The sequence below is a fragment of the Cryptotermes secundus genome, unplaced genomic scaffold (assembly GCF_002891405.2).
Source record: "Cryptotermes secundus unplaced genomic scaffold, Csec_1.0 scaffold434, whole genome shotgun sequence".
In the NCBI taxonomy this organism is placed as follows: Eukaryota; Metazoa; Arthropoda; class Insecta; order Blattodea; family Kalotermitidae; genus Cryptotermes; species Cryptotermes secundus.
The window spans coordinates 538,760-555,215 of NW_019738963.1; the positions used below are offsets into that span (position 1 = coordinate 538,760).

The 16,456-nt window shown below is 37.7% G+C and overlaps 1 protein-coding gene across 3 annotated transcripts in view; it reads right to left on the reverse strand.

The window, feature by feature from the left end:
* The window catches only part of LOC111871452 (transmembrane protein 68), a 28,137-nt gene that overhangs the window by 5,905 nt on the left and 5,776 nt on the right, over positions 1-16,456 (reverse strand). For 2 of the 3 annotated variants that reach the window (XM_023864592.2, XM_023864591.2), the window contains exons 4-6: positions 11,705-11,872; positions 6,933-7,126; positions 6,515-6,718 (exon numbers count right to left, since the gene is read on the reverse strand). In XM_023864592.2, the coding sequence (XP_023720360.1) occupies positions 6,515-6,718; positions 6,933-7,126; positions 11,705-11,872 (566 nt within the window). The remainder of the gene's footprint in view (positions 1-6,514; positions 6,719-6,932; positions 7,127-11,704; positions 11,873-16,456) is intronic. The other variant, XM_023864593.2, reaches the window with a different exon arrangement.

Sequence of the window (16,456 nt, forward strand, 5' to 3'; positions counted from 1 at the left end):
AACTCACCATGTGAAACAAAAGTGAATGAATATTAAACAACATATAAACTTAAAAAAAAAAGCCCCGGTTAAGCCGCAAACCGGTTAATCCGCCCCCGGATAATCGAGAGTTGACTGTAGTTATGAATTATAAGTACCCAGTAAATCCAATTATCATCCCAAACTGTGTGTCTAGTTACTAATACATAACAATATAATTTACATAATTCAAAATTCTATCTCCTTAACCATGCCCTTTAACCTGCACAGCCTAAAATGATACTCCTCATGATCGTTCTTTGAAACGGGCCTAGCACTCTCTCATTTTCCTTTTCAAATGTCCAAGTCTCAGAAGCACATGTTGCTATTGGCCTTACAAGTATTATATACAGTGCCATATTTGCTGTTCTTGAGATCAGGTTTGATTTGAAATGCTTCTGAAGTCTGTGGAAACATCCATTTGCACTGAGATGCAGTTTCTTATTTCAACACATTTTTGCAGTTAATATCTGATTCCTGGTAAGCAAAGCTAAACACAATTTCAAATTTATATGGGTCAACTTCTAAATGAGAGGGACGAGGAAATAAAATAAACTGACCCATATGGCATGTTTAACCAGTCTGATCAGCCAACCCAATTTGGACATTTCTTTCATTTGGATCCTTTTGATCAACACTAAGGTTAGCAATTGACAGGGTATATGAGTATGATGTGACAGATTCTTCATGAGTAAGATTTTAGTCCTGGAGTTCAGTTTTTATTGCACAGATGGCACTAGCACTTGGCAAAGATGGTTTCACAACATGAAATTCTCCAATTAATCTTCTGCATCAGTTTTCTTGGATTTGGTTTGTTGCATGGAATTTCCACCTCCTTTCCTATCTTGGTTCAAGTCTGTGCGTGCTTTAACACAATTTTTAGTGTACACTTTTCCAGATATACTAATTGAAGTCAGTTCTCTCCAATGGGTCCAACAGATTAGATTTCTTCCACCCATCACCGGATGGAGGCACAGCTCCTATGTTTAAAATGTGCTTGTCAACACTATATATATATATTAAGAGACAGTCCAGAGACATATGTGTGCATGCACATGCAACAGACCCAAGCACACATAGTAGGATGTACACAGGCACACAACACCAATAACCAAATATGTGATATTAAGAAAGATTCCACATCATACAACTTTCTAACTGTTTAAATTTTGAGTACAATAAAAATAATTAGTTTGCACAAGAGCAAAGAATTTAATATACAGCATATGATCAGTTTGCTAACAGTTTAACAGTTTATGTGCAACAACATACACATGATGATTGTCCTTGCGGGACCGCAACATGTCACACGGTGGCGGTAGGACATGAAATAGGAGTGGTTAAAACAGGAACCACACAGACAGCTACACTGAAGATTGCTTCTGTGTACATATACATCAAGCCTAGAGAGAGTACTCTCTACATAAAAATTAGCTCATAAAATACTGCCATGTGTTAGTGACTAGACACAGTTTGGATTAAAAACTGGGTTTATCAAAGACTTATAATATGTAACTACAAGTAACTGTAACACTCTGATTTACATACTCTAAGGGCGAAGGGAACATCAAGGAAACTGGCAACTGCAATGCAACCACAATTTCCGAGAAATATTGCCGATTTCAAGCAGGCAACTGGCTTCCAGATTAGCAGGCTCACACTGAGGAAACTTATGTTTGATTAGTTGCTCACATCATCGTAAGTGGGTATGTTCGTCCAACATAAGGCATGACTGTATTTTTTAATTTATGTCACTTACCTTCTTCAATGGACGATAATAATACTGATCCTGTCATAATATGGTGGTAGTCAAGACTGGTTGAGACTGCGTGAGAAGAAAGGATGATGACCATGACGAAAATACTGGGATGTTAATTAATTTTAGCAAGACAGAAGACACCTGAACAGCTGAACCATGTAATGTGGAAGAAGGGCGACTATACAATACGTTGCATTTAAGATGGATATATATGTGAACTAAATAATATATTAATGCAACAAGATTCTTAAATACAATATTAGGAAATGTAAACACTGGGTGCAACCATCCTTCTGTGACAATTTAAACTGAGGTGCTATATTGTTTCAAAAGAACTTAACCTAGCTCCCGACTCCCAAGTCTCATGAGAAATTCTTTCCCAAGCCAAATCTATTTTGTCCAGTCTGGGTGGCATTTGTCATATATACCAGGCTCTTGCTCAGTTAACTGCACAAAAACAAAATTAGCAGCTTCATCAACCTCACGCCATCTTAAGAAACAAATGAATAACTGAAGTGCATTACAGAACAGCTGACACTAGGAAAGCGTGCGGCTATGCAATTGTGAGAAGATTGGCATACTCCACTGCCTGCAAGTTGAGTTTCTCGGTCTTTCCACAAATTGTGTTGCCATTTCAATCTGCGCTACTCCATTCAGTAATATGTCTTCAACTCGGGCTGATAACAATCCTTGCAAATTGTGGTTGCGTTTGGTGTGCCCTCACCCTAAGATCACCGTAACTAAGTCACACATGAAGTCTTCACTAGTCACTGCTTGGTAGTGTCTCCCAACACTGGATAATCCTCTACTTCAGTGCTCATGTCTTTGTTGGATGGTGACTGGTTCAGAACCTTACCGCCTTTCTGGCTTTTGCCAACAGTCATTCTTCGTTCTGAGCCCCATGGAACTCATGACCATATTTTACTGTCTCACATGTGGGATTGTCCATGCTTGAAGAAAAAACCTTGCAATAAACTTCCATACGAATATTTATTATTGATCTAATGAATACATGGAAATTCCTCTGCTTCTGTATGGCCTTCTAGAAGTATCTTTATCTTGCTGTATCTGGCCACCAGGTGTCCAAGCTATATAGCTTAGGACTGACCATAGAGAGGTTACTGGTTTCTACTGTTCAGTTACCGTGTTGTACTATCCGTTTTGGGAAATACCTGATTATTCCTGTTGCACAGCAGTAAATGTATTCCTGGCTATGATTGCAACTACTGGGCTGGAGTACATCGTCATTACAGTGTGCACTGGTTTAATGTTGGTGGTTCTGACAAGCCCCCCTGCGCGGAGATGGTCGCTCAGATATCGAAGCATATCTGGAGCATGTAGTCGGTGCGATGGGTGGTGGCAGCGCAGCAGGTGGTCCTACAACTAGGGCTGCCTTGACTGCATGGGTGTAAGTGGTGCTTGGGTGCAACAGATCATGGACGGATTGGAACACTTGGAGTCGCAGGAGAGCTGGAATGTACAGCCGAGGTCTCTCGGCAGAGGTACTGCAGTAGATCGACACCATGGCACTGAGACTGGTAGGTTCTCGAGCTACAGGGTGGTGGTCAACTGCAGAAGTGTTTTGCACTCGTCGTTGCAGCCATTCGTAGGTGGAGATGTTAGTGCCGTCAGGTGCATAGAGGTTGTAGTTGATGTGTTCCTTGCATTGTGGGATGACCCTGCAGAGGTCTGAACCTGTTTAGCCCAAGAATTGCCGTTTACTAATCCTGTTTGTGACAAAGAGGCAGCCTGTAGTTGTAGCGCAGAATTGTGCCATTGTTGATATCTTCTGCGTTTCTTTTACCTGCTGGCAGTAGGCACAGGTCTCAATATATTTTTGCATCTGGGCTCCGTAGTGGCAACGGTACCAGCAGAGGGTGGATGTAGCGTCATCTCAGGATGGGGGGTCGGCTGCTTGAGTGGTGGTTCCTGGAGCTGTAGCGAAGGTGGGCCAGCTCAGCGCTGAATGCTGCCACGTGGCAGAAGAGACTTCAATATGCTGCAGAAGTGTGTTGCTCTCAAGGAGTGGCGTAACACTTGCAACGGCCGGCTTGGGTGCAGACTCTATAATGCGGTCTGCAGTGTCCAAGTCTCCTTCAGGTTGGCCAGTGAGAAGGGCCTGTACGTGGGAGGGTAGCCGACTGGAGCAGATGCTGCAGAGGAAGTCATCTGGCATGCCTAAGGCAAGACTCCTGAGGTATCTGAGAAACTGGGATGGCTTGTGGTCGCCCATCTCCTCAAATGTAAAGGGCTGGCAGATGCGTTGCTCTCTCGAGGGGGACAGCCACCTCACCAGTTTGGTCTTCAGCATGGTGTCAGGGTCTAGTTCTGGTAGATAGGTGAGGATATCCTCTACTTCCACAGCGTACCGGTGGTTCAGCTGTAAGATCACATAGCAGAACTTGGTTTTCTCACTGCTGATGCCAGCCAAGGAAAACTGTGCCTCAGCTTGGGTGAACCACATGGCTGGTCGCTTGGCCCAGAACACTGGAAGTCTCATGGTCACTGGATATTTCCGTTGGCACTGACCCGTCCATAGTCTGCACTGTTTTTTGTCAGGGTCACCAATGTTGAACTGGCAATGCTTGAAGAGACAACCATGCATTAAATTTCTGTACAAATATTTACTGTTGCTATAATGAATACATGGACTAGATTCAGTTTTTGATTTTGTGATTGTGTAGTAGTGCTTTGCATGGTAGGAATTCCTCCACTTCTGCACAGTCTTCTCAAAATATTTGTATTTCACTGTATCTGGCCTCCAGTTGTCCACACTATACAGCCTAGGACTGACAGCAGAGAGGTCACTAGTTTCGACCATTTGGTTACCATGTTGTACCGATCTGATTCCGCAGATATCTGATTGATGCCATTGCATAACAGAGAATTTTTTCCAGCTATGATTGCAGCTATGGTGCTGGAGGTACGGTGTCATTACAGACTGCCCTGGTTCAATGTCCATGATTTTCACACATAACTCTGGGAATCATGCAACTGATTCTCCAACTCATTCTGGTCAGAGATTCACAGTTACTTTATGACTAGTGGTTTGCCGCCAATCAGTTCGCCTTGGCATCTGGTGCCTTGAGGTCCACAACCAGAGATTCTTTTCCTCAACTGTACTCTTTCAGTAATTGTCCTTATGTAACATCCTCTCTGATGAGAAGATGGGTTAACTCATTCTACTCGGGTGGTGTCCTCATTATGTAGCCTTGGGACTGACTGCATAGAAAATACAACTTAGTTCTTCCAGTGTTGCATGTGTATCTGTTGCCTAGGAATGGATGACTTTTCTTATTAAACTATTCCAGTTTTCAGCGATCATTTCGCAATATTGTGATAGGATATGACCATCTGATAGGCAACAGCTAAGGAAGTTTCTGTTACAATGGCTAGCAGTGAACGCATCAGTACCAGGTAACAAGTTCTAAACACTTAGAAAACCGATCTGTTGCTTGGGAATGAATATGTGGTTTCCGACACAACACAGAATTCACTGTTGCTGGACAACAGATGAACCATTCAAGTGTGTATTCTCTTTGCAGTCCACACCAGGTTATAAAAGGACACATAACTGATTCAAAGTAGGGTCAGTCATAGAATGAGAGGCAGAATGAATAGAGGCCTTGGCAGCAAAGATTGAGTGTGAGCTGTAATAATTGATTGTAATCATAAAGCAGTGGCATTAAACTCAATCATCAAATCTAGAACCCATGTTAACCCCTAATATGTGACAATATGAATAGTTAAATAGGAATACAAATTTTCCCATTTCCAGAAATACTTGAACCAATAGTGAATTAATTAAAAATTATCACGATCAAGATTTATGGGGAAGATAATCCTCAGCCTATTTATGCTTTCAGTGGAATACCAACCAAAATCATGCATGATAATGGTTTGTCATTAAATTAAATACCAAACTTAACAAAAGAAATGATACTGAATTTAACATTTTTTATTGTATAACTTGTGAATTTAAATTCCTTACACAACATAAACTTTCAATCATCTATGTTAAGTACCAGTGATAACACAGTGTGTACCTACAAGAATGCTGCAACTTCAGGCACCTGTAGCTTACGAATGAAGAGAGATATGAGGGTGTCTTTTACAGCTTTTATTCATCAACTGAAACAGATTTCTTTTACATGAGTGGTAAAGTTGTTAGATTTGAAACACTTGACAATGAGTGCCATCCCACCTATAGTTCACCTCTTGCCAGATATGCTCTAATATAATTTCTGCAGTGATTCATGCTTTGAATTCATCCACGATATTCACTCTCTGGCTGTACACCTGGTTTTACATAACCCTAAAGAAAAAAGTACAAAGGTGTAGGATCAGGTGAACGAGGGGGCCACACAATTGGTCCTCTCTTCTTCCTATCCATCAACACTGGAAATTAATGTTCCAGCAGTACCAACATTACCATATTTGTTATATTCCTGAGATGTAGGTGTTTTTAAATCAATTTTATATGTCTTGAATTGGTTATCCTGTAATGAGTATTATTATCTAATGTCTCTACATTCGATACCATAATATGATTTCAGTAATTTAATCCTTTGGTGTATTTAACACTTCACAACATAGCAAAATTATATGTGATTTGACTCGCCGGATATCAGGACACAGGAAACTGATATGACAGGGTAAAGACCTGTGGCTGAAATGACTGTCAGAAGTTAGTTGATGGTGTCTATGTGAAGCATAAAGTCTACTAATATTACAAACCTTGATATGCAGTTGTTCAGGGGTGAGATTACCATCATAAGGAATGGGCTTTCCCACATGTGTGCGTAGCTTCACTGGAAATCCCCCATATATTGGCACAAATGGAAGCTTTGTTATTGTATATAATTTCAGCCATAAACGTTTGCCAAAACCTACACTCCGAAATGCTTCCCGCAGATTTTGTGTGAATACTGGAATCACGGGCTGTAAAAGAATACACAGGTGTGTAAAGGAAATGATGCTAGATGAAGTTAAAGCACCTTGTATTAATGATAAGCTTGAAGTATCACTCACTCTAAAACAGATTCAATATTCTTACACACAAAATTGAGGGATTTAAAATACTGAGGACATGTGATATTCACTTGTATTTTTGTCTCCAACTAATTAAAATTTGTGTATAGCTTGGGATACTTACAACTTTGGCATCCAAGGCCACTTTTGCAAATCCAAGTCTTTTTTTCCACATAAGTCTGTAATATGCATCACCAAACTGAGCTTCATAAACTCCTCCTGGAGATATGGCTAATAAATTGTTCTCTTTCAAAATATTTGAACAAATCTGTACTGTGCCTGGTATTACCTTCATTGCTTCACAGATGATTGACCAGCCTGAAGATGAACACAGTGATGCGACATGTCAATACTACAAAGCACCAATTATGAATAACATAAGTCATTTACTTAAAAGTAAACGTGAATTTTGTATGTTTACTTTGATTTAGTAATGCTGAATACTAGGCCATGCTAAACTGGTCACAAAATTACCACATTTTCTTTCAATTAAATGAGGATTTGAAGATAAATCTATTAATTAGATTTCTCAGTCAACAGGAACTTAATGTTAGACCCGCCAACTTACCAAGTTCAAAATATGTAAGGTTTCACAAAGATATAATACAAGCTGAAGCTTGTTACAGTAAAATTCATGGTCCATGAATAATAAAAAGCACATGATTATTGCACTCAAGAAAAAGCAAAGAAAATTTAATATATATACATATGTATTAAACTGCTAGTTCATTTTTCACTATTTCTGACTTACTTATTTTTTGTTTTTTCACTTTGCATTTTCATATACACTACATTATAATGATTAACATAAATATTGCTAATGTAATTATTTCGGCTGTAGTAACATGTCTCATTCTGTCTTACAATATGCATTCATTTGAGCTCTTGGCTGAAGTGCATGTACTACTCCTCTTCCATGGTCCAAATTTTTATGTATATATGATATTATTATTACAATGATATATTAATTAGTGCAAATCAGTAGTTCCATATTATAAAGTTTTGTGAGTACAAAAGCACTATATCATCCGAACAACATATATAATCTGATTTTAAATAAATAAAAATAAGGGGACAGTATATTCCTTATTTGGGATTTGAATCCAAACATATCATTATGTTAAATATTAATACAGGACAAGATTTTTCTTTTTAATTTTGTGGCATGAAAAATTAGAAACTTATTAACAAAATGTAAGATTTGATGTTCCCTCAACAGTGGTTATGAAGAGTTCCATCTTCTGGGATATAAGGCTGCTTAGTTCATTGAAAGTCAGCTGATGTTTTGGAGAACATGTTGTTTCCAGCAAGAAAAACATTGCTGCCTGCTTCACGTTGGTTTCTTATTTCGTTTATTCTTCAACCCTGATGATGGAGGCGACATGTTTCTCTGAATGTCAGGCAACTTTCAACAGATTACAAGTCGTTATACCTCAGAAGACAGAACCCTTACAATTAACAAAAGAACAGGGACACGTGCTACAATGTCTGGCTCTAATAATACAAAAATGTGCCCCCTTTTCTCTCTCTCTCTCTCTCTCTCTCACACACACACTTATAAAACCATTCTACTAAACATAACATATTATTCTATTCTAATACTGATGCTGTTCCTCCAGCTGGTTCACAAAAATAAGGAATTAATTAGATATATATCATCATCATCATCATCATCATCACTGGCACGACGGCCCTTTGTGAGCCCTGGCCTTCCTCAGGATTGCTCGCCATTCTTCTCTATTCGATGCTACATTCCTCCAGTTCTTTATACACAAAATTCTTATGTCCTGCCACACACATTCTTCCCATCTCAACCTTGGTCTTCCCGCTCTCCTATTTCCTTCTGGTTTAGTATTAAGCATTTTCTTGATGGTTCTATTCTCTCTGGCACGCATTAAGTGACCAGCCCATTCAAGCCTTTTCACCTTCATAAATCCAATACTGTCTGGTTCATTAAATAATTTGTACAGCTCATGGTTATACCTCTTCCTCCATATTCCATTTTCTTCCACTGGTCCAAAGATATATCTCAAGATCCTCCTTTCAAATATACTTAACAGTCTTTCATCCGATCTTGTCAGTGGCCAGGTCTCAGAGGCATAAGATAACACGGATCTTATAAGTACTTTATACATCATAGTTTTCGTTTTCCTGGGTATTAATTGGGATTTCAAGTGTTTCCTAAGGCCATGGAGACATTTATTTGCTGCAAGTACATGCTTTTTTATTTCATCACTGATACCATTTTTACAATTAACTTCTGATCCAAGGTAAGTGAAACTACATACAACCTCAAATTTATATGAGCCAATTTCAATATATGTAGGTCCATTAGCACAGTCTTTCTTGGTTACCGGCATGTACTTAATTAGATATATATATGAAATTAAATATTTGTGAACATTTTAGTTTTAAAAACAGAACAAAACAGAACCCCCCATTCTCAGTTCTTTTTGGGGGGGGGCTTTACATACACCCTTGACGGATGTTGCAAGATATGACCTCAATTAGGACATGACTGTTTCCTATCAAATCCTTTCAAATTCACATCTCATCCTACTATCTGACATATCTAGATAGTAACAGCATCATAAAATGAAGTATATTGTGATACATGTGGTTATTCCATACCTGAAGGTTCAAATGATGTGTAATTACTTTGATAAAAGTCATTACTGCTAATACACTACCTACATTATGTGGGCAATTAAGACTACCTACACACTTTCACAACTTTTCTAAAAAGAACTGTTACCACTCTACTTGAAATTGCATCCTAACTAACTTATATTTCAGTGACACCTTAACCATCAATTATCCCCTTTAAGTGTGATGTATAATCACAGTTTCATTATGTACAAATGAGCTGCTGAGTAACCAATAAGTATATTAATATAATACAGCTCTGATTTCTCCATTTATATTATTTGTGATTTTTTTTTTTCGGTTCTTCAATTCAATTCAATTCAATTCATTTTGTTCATCAGATCTACATTTGGCGATGGTGCCACCAGATATAGAACACATCAAAGCCCTAGTTACAATAAAATTAATCCAGAGGACAACGTCATTAAGATATTACAACATATCCACAACCATTGTTGCAATAACTGTTGATACAATGCTATAACTAAACACAGCATGCATATAACACTCGCACTGCAACTTATTATCATAACAATATACATATCAACATTGTCAATAACAGAGCAAAATCATATCCAAAGAGTTACGGGCATCTTACAATAAAAGTTTAAAAAATGACTAGTGTAGTTTTATTTATCTGTAATTAGCACAATCATCCCTTGTTTTCCATTCATAATACTCACCTAAAGAATAAAAAGAGCCCACCTGCAATTAAATAATTATATACAACATGCATGTAACACTTGCACTGCAACTTATTATCATAATAAAATACATATTAACATTGTCTATAACAGAGTAAAATACTAAAGAAGTATAGGTATTCTACAATAGAAGTTTTAAAAATGGCTAGTGTTGTTTCACTTATCTGTAATTAACACAATCATCTCTTGTTTCCCATTCATAATATTCATCTAGAGAATAAAAAGAGCCCACCTGCAAACATTTTTTAAGGGAATATTTGAATTTATTTAAATAATGCAAAAAATTTTTTATACTATGTGGTAATTTCTTAAATATTCTAATTCCAGTGTAAGATACTCCCTTTTGAGCCCTGGTTGATTTATAAGTTGGATAATGTAGTTCATATCTTCGTCTCATATAAATGTTATGACTATCTGAATTTGCTATATACTTGTCCATGTTTTTAACTACGAAGACCGATACTGAAAATATATACTGTGAATAAAAAGGAAGAATGTTTAATTTGGACCCTTGGACCCTGGCCTCTGATTTTTCAGTTTCATGATCATTTTACAGATGGCAGGACTCCTTGGACGAGTGATCAGCTCATCACAAGGCCTACACCTACACAAAGGACAACACAAATACAGAATAAACACATACACATACCAAACATCCATTCCTTGTGTGAGATTCAAACCTACGATCTTGGCTTCCGAGTGAGGAAAGGCAGTACATGCCTCAGACCGCTCAGCTTTGTGTACAGAGTATTTACCTTTCATTTGTCATTACTTGTTGAATTTACTCATGGTTACAATTCCATGCAATTTTGTATACATAAGAACTTATGGTCCCAAATTCCATCTCTCTCACCCTTACTGTTTTGAGTTTATAGTAATTAGACTCTGAGTTAGAGATGAAGAGGGGATTTTCTGCTGCCTGAGGTCAAGATGTGATACTAAATTACTAAAATTAAGATTGTAACACTTGAATGAGCAGTAAGTAATGTAACATGTGTTAAACGAAAATAAGATACATTTTGGACTATCCGTGCTTATTATTATGATTTGTATGCAAGACACTCGCCATTAAAACAAATATCTTAAGAATACTGTACTAAATACTTTATAAATCCTTACTAACCTCCACCCCCCAAAAAAATTCTACGGTTCATGGGTTATTAGACTTTTTTCTCTCAAAGCATTTTATTCCAAACACCCCAGAAAAAAACAATGGTACAAACATATTACAATGCCTACACACGCAGTCACAGGAGCAAGACACAACACAAAGCACAATACACACACGAAAGTAGAAAGAGTGCTCCGACAGAAGACGATAGGTGTGACTCGCGTAGTGAGATACAACANATTGTTGCATTATTGATGGACTTAATACACAGACATTTAATGCACAATGAAGGCTTACAAATATGATTTACTTTGAATTGACCACACTCAGCCATGCTCCACACCTCCCAATTGTGAGCATCATGGTTAACAATCCCTGCTCTGGATCACAAAATTTCATTTCATTACTGCAATTGGAGAAGGTGTATTTATTTACCTGGTATATTAAAGAGGAACCGATCTCCAACCGTGTGAATCAAACGGTTCTTAAAGAGAATGCATCTGGAGATAAAATAATACAAGTCTATTGGGATGGCACCATGATAGTAAACGATCAGCGCTGGTGTGTCATCTGGAATGTTTTCCATGCCACTCACCTCATAACCTGCATCATACAACATGCAGAAGAAAGGTTCAAACCATGGATATGGAAACAAACAACATTTGTACACAAATGCATATGAAAATAATTTCTATAAGGACTACAGCAGGTGCCAGTGACTGTGTCACACTGGCTTTGGCTGAGAAGCTGAATCAATGAGTTTTTGAGGCAGAAAATGAATTAAATGCATGATAAGTTCAAGCTCAAATGAGTTGGGCAACAGTTCAAGATTTTCATTTCTATTTCATCTAATTCATGAACTGGTGCATAAACAGGTTTAGAAATTAATTTATTATAATTTTTCCTCTTTAACTGCCCAATTGCTGAAGGCAATTTTCAAGTATCAAAGCATTGGTGTAACTGTTGTATCAGCAGGTGCACTTTTTACTCTGAGGCATTTTGATTTACTTGTACCACTAAAGGCTTCATTCTGACTGTTCCCATCAAGATTCAGGTTAACAGAACTGAAATTATATCACTAAACTTCTCCCTCCAGAAATTAAAGCTATTTTAAAAATCATGCAATGATTTGGGGTGGTCCTGTAGTAAACCCTTGCTTCATCTGTATTAAAGAATATACACTGCTGCAAAGAAGTTCTCAGCTAGTTGCCAGCTGCCAAGACACCTGAATCTTGTTTCCTTCGGTGGAGGTTTCAATAATGAAAGCCACGTTTCTCCTTCCAACTCATCAGCTATATAAAGGTTGCTAAAAACTATTTTAATATTTTACCTAAATCAATGGGATTTTGTAAGACAATACTAAGGCCGATGGGAGTGTTTACTGACCTTGTCTGCTTAATCCAAACCACTAACCCTTCACTGAGGCTTTGACTTTTCCCCTTATACTTCCTTTTACTAATTCTAGCAACACTACTGTTTGGTGTGCCATGTGAGTTTAATAAATCTGGTAATAAAAGCAGTCACTCCTAACTGGGCGAGCCAGCTTGTGTTCAGCTTGTCATAAGTCTACAAAAGGTAAATTTTCTCTTCCACATAAGCTGGTTATCTTCTTATTCAGACATTTTCATAAAATGATTATACTCATAATGAAGGGGGGAAAAGAATCCAAACCCTGATCACTGAGGACTAACACCAACAGAGTAAAGTGGGCTGCTTGTTCAATAAGCCAGAACAGTGAAGCCTGCATTTATATGCTGATGATCATATTATAAATGCTGTCACATGCTTACCTATAGAAAAATTTTAAGCTGCAAAAGTCTTTTATACAGACAATGGTACTGAAAAGGCAGGATGACAACACACCAATGCAAGACAAAATGTTTTAAAGTCTGGAGGAACTATGAGGTAGAAAACATATCAGGCATAATAATACAAAATCCTTGTAAAAATGATTCCTTTCAGAAGGCTAATTCCAACCACCATTTGTGTCACTGTCCAGAGATGGCAGTAGCAAGCTCAAGTTGACAGCTGGCCTATCTACCACCCAGAACTTACCTTTACATTAATCATGTGTGGGGCATACATTCAAGAGATATTACTTTACAGCATTGTTTCGTTTCTTATAACCAAAAATATGATTGCAATGAGCAATAAAAGTACAGTATATTGCAATGACCAGAATCTGATTCTATTCTACCAATGATCCCACTAAGCGGCACCCACTGTATGCAGACAGGAACAAAAACACATCTATGTACAAACACTTTCTGAATATCTTTCATTCTAACACACAAAATATAAATTAAAAAGATGAAATAAAAAAAAAAACATTAAAATAGTTACATGACAAATGACTTTTGTTGTGTGATTCTATCATCTTTGTTTTTAACATCTTTCAATATTATGTACAGTCAATACAATTAACATGATTCCTTTTCATGTGCTTGTAAAAATAGAGTCCTAATAGGTAGGGCATTCTTTGAGATACTATTTCCTGGAAATGGATTTCATTCTAGAGAGATCATAATTTAGTTTCTCCAAAAGAAGAAATGTGGCTGTTGACATCCACAGGTATTAACAAAAGCTGTTATTAAATTTCTGTGTACAAGATGGAACTCTCCAAGTGAACCTCTACACTGAATAAATTTGTGCACCCAACAAAAATCAGAAGAAAATCAAGCTTCAAAGCTATGGTGTCCAGCATCAAAACTATTCTGGATAACCATGAATGAGGTGTCCTTCCCTCTTACATGCACTGTGACTAGCACAGTACCCTCAAGGTACAGTGGAGACTTCCTGTTACAGTTTATGGTTTTGCTACCATCCAACTTCCAAACAATATACTTGCAGTACAGCTGTATCCTTAGAAACTGAAAAGCCACAAACAGAGATGGCACATACTGTGAGTGTTTTGTGAGCTTCATACTTTGCTGAAAAAATGGCTAAAAAGTACTTCAACTAATGCAATCAAGATCCTCATTCAGTGTTTCAGAATTTCAGCAACAAATGTCAATAACAAGAACTTTTCCCATTTCCTGCTTATGGTTACACATTCATGACAATTTCTGAAGATATGACAATATAATAACTTACCTTGGACCACTGTGTTTGAAAGAAAATTAAAACTTAAAACGCAATTAATATCTCTTGGATTAGAGCTTACATTTGTAACTCCTAAATTTCACAGTTTCATACATTCCTTCCTCCAAATATTTGATAATTTAACCTCCATCTGATTCTATACATCTCCAAGAATTCCTCCCCCCTTTTTTGTTAGGTTACAACCTGTTTGTGCCTTCCACAGAATACATACGAACCATCTCAAAGTGTGTAATAAAATCTTATTGTTTTATTTCATCTTCCTACATGCTTTGACTGCATTCGGCCATCACCAGGCAAAAACACAAACAGATTATCACTAAAACATATTGTGGCATATGGACCCATTATAGGCAGCAGACCACAGGCAACAATGGAAGAACTGTTGGAAGCAGTGTTTTCTATGTGGGCCGCTCCAAGGCTATATGACTCAACGGACTGAGTTCACTTCAGTTAGTGCGTAAAGTACAGCTGAGTACAGTGCAGTAAAGTGAGTTGGTGAGTGCAATCAGAAGACTGCTGCAATTAAGTGGTTGTGAGCTGCTGCTGTTAGAAGCTTGGTAGCCGAGGCATGGCGATAGTTCAGGAACCCAGAGGAATGGGAACATATACCAATCCAAGCCACTGGACATATTCCACAATATCAGTAAGTACAAACCCTATCACTATTCCCAAAAAATAACATACACTTTTCCAAAATGTAACGTATTTCTATAGTTCAAGCTGTCAAGCATACATACTCCATTCTAGCAAATGTCTGACCTCCAAACATGAACATATCAATTGTTAAGTAAAATTCTCCTTGCTCCTAATTATTGTATTTGCCTAATGAAACATATAACCCACTAAAATTCAATATTCTTATATTTAATTCAGATTAGCTCCATCCCATGAATACCTAAGAGTCACATGATTACAGGACATGAACTCAAATGCCAGAGTGATTAGACAAATATCTGTGCCATAACTGTTATCTTACATAATATAACTTTACATTGTATGCAGGCTTTATGTAATAACTGGTTTGAATCTGACCAATCAACTTATTTTATCTTTTTTCATACCAATCCACTTATTTTATTTATTTTCACACTTTTATATAACATTATATTTTAATAAAAAATCAGTTTGTATATCTTCTAGCAATAATCTATTTGTATTTTCATCTGACGATGACTGCATGCAGTCAAAACCTGTAGAAGTATGCAAAGTTGTCACTGGGCTTAATTAATTAAGCACTATGCCATGAAGATATATGGGGGAGTGGAGGTATAGATCCATCATCCTTGACCTTGGCACTAGATGGAGGTATACAAACTTACAGTTATTTATTATATCTTCTCACTACAGTTGAGAACATGCAGTGAGAAAAAATTGTTGGTACAACACACACACATATATATCCTATAATTTCTCCCTTCCCTATTATCCCCTACTTTCATTGTAGATACCCATTTGACATTGCCCATCTGGGTGAGCCCCAGAGCTGGCACAGAAGCTGTGGAGACTGACACGGAAGGATTATAAGGCCTTCTGAACATGCAGAGGCACGTTTGGAAAAACCTGGGGACCGAAACCAAAGGTGGTGTATTGGATATACACTGCAGTGGTAAGACCCATAATTACCTATGCTGCCACTATATGGTGTCCTAGAGTTAATCTTAAAACAAGTCAGGCTGAACTAAGCAAATTGCAAAGGATGGCCTGCTTGGTTATTACAGGAGCAATGAGAACAGCTCCAACAGCTGCAATGAAAATCCTACTAGGACTCCCCCCTACTGCATCTACAGATGGAAGCAGAGGCCAAGCTAGGAAATTACAGACTACATGTACATTGCAATGATCAATGGAGACCTAAAAATGAAGATTTTGGACATGCATACATGATTCAGGACATGAAAAAAGAACCCATCCTACAAATGAGGTCTGATAAAATGATACCAAAACATGTCTATGATAAACCCTTCACGATCAGATTTCCTGATAGAAGTGAATGGAAAGAGGGGTTTTAACCCAATAGAAAAGGGGGACTAATCTGGTATACAGATGGTTTGAAGACAAATAAGGGCACTGAAGGTGGAGTGAACT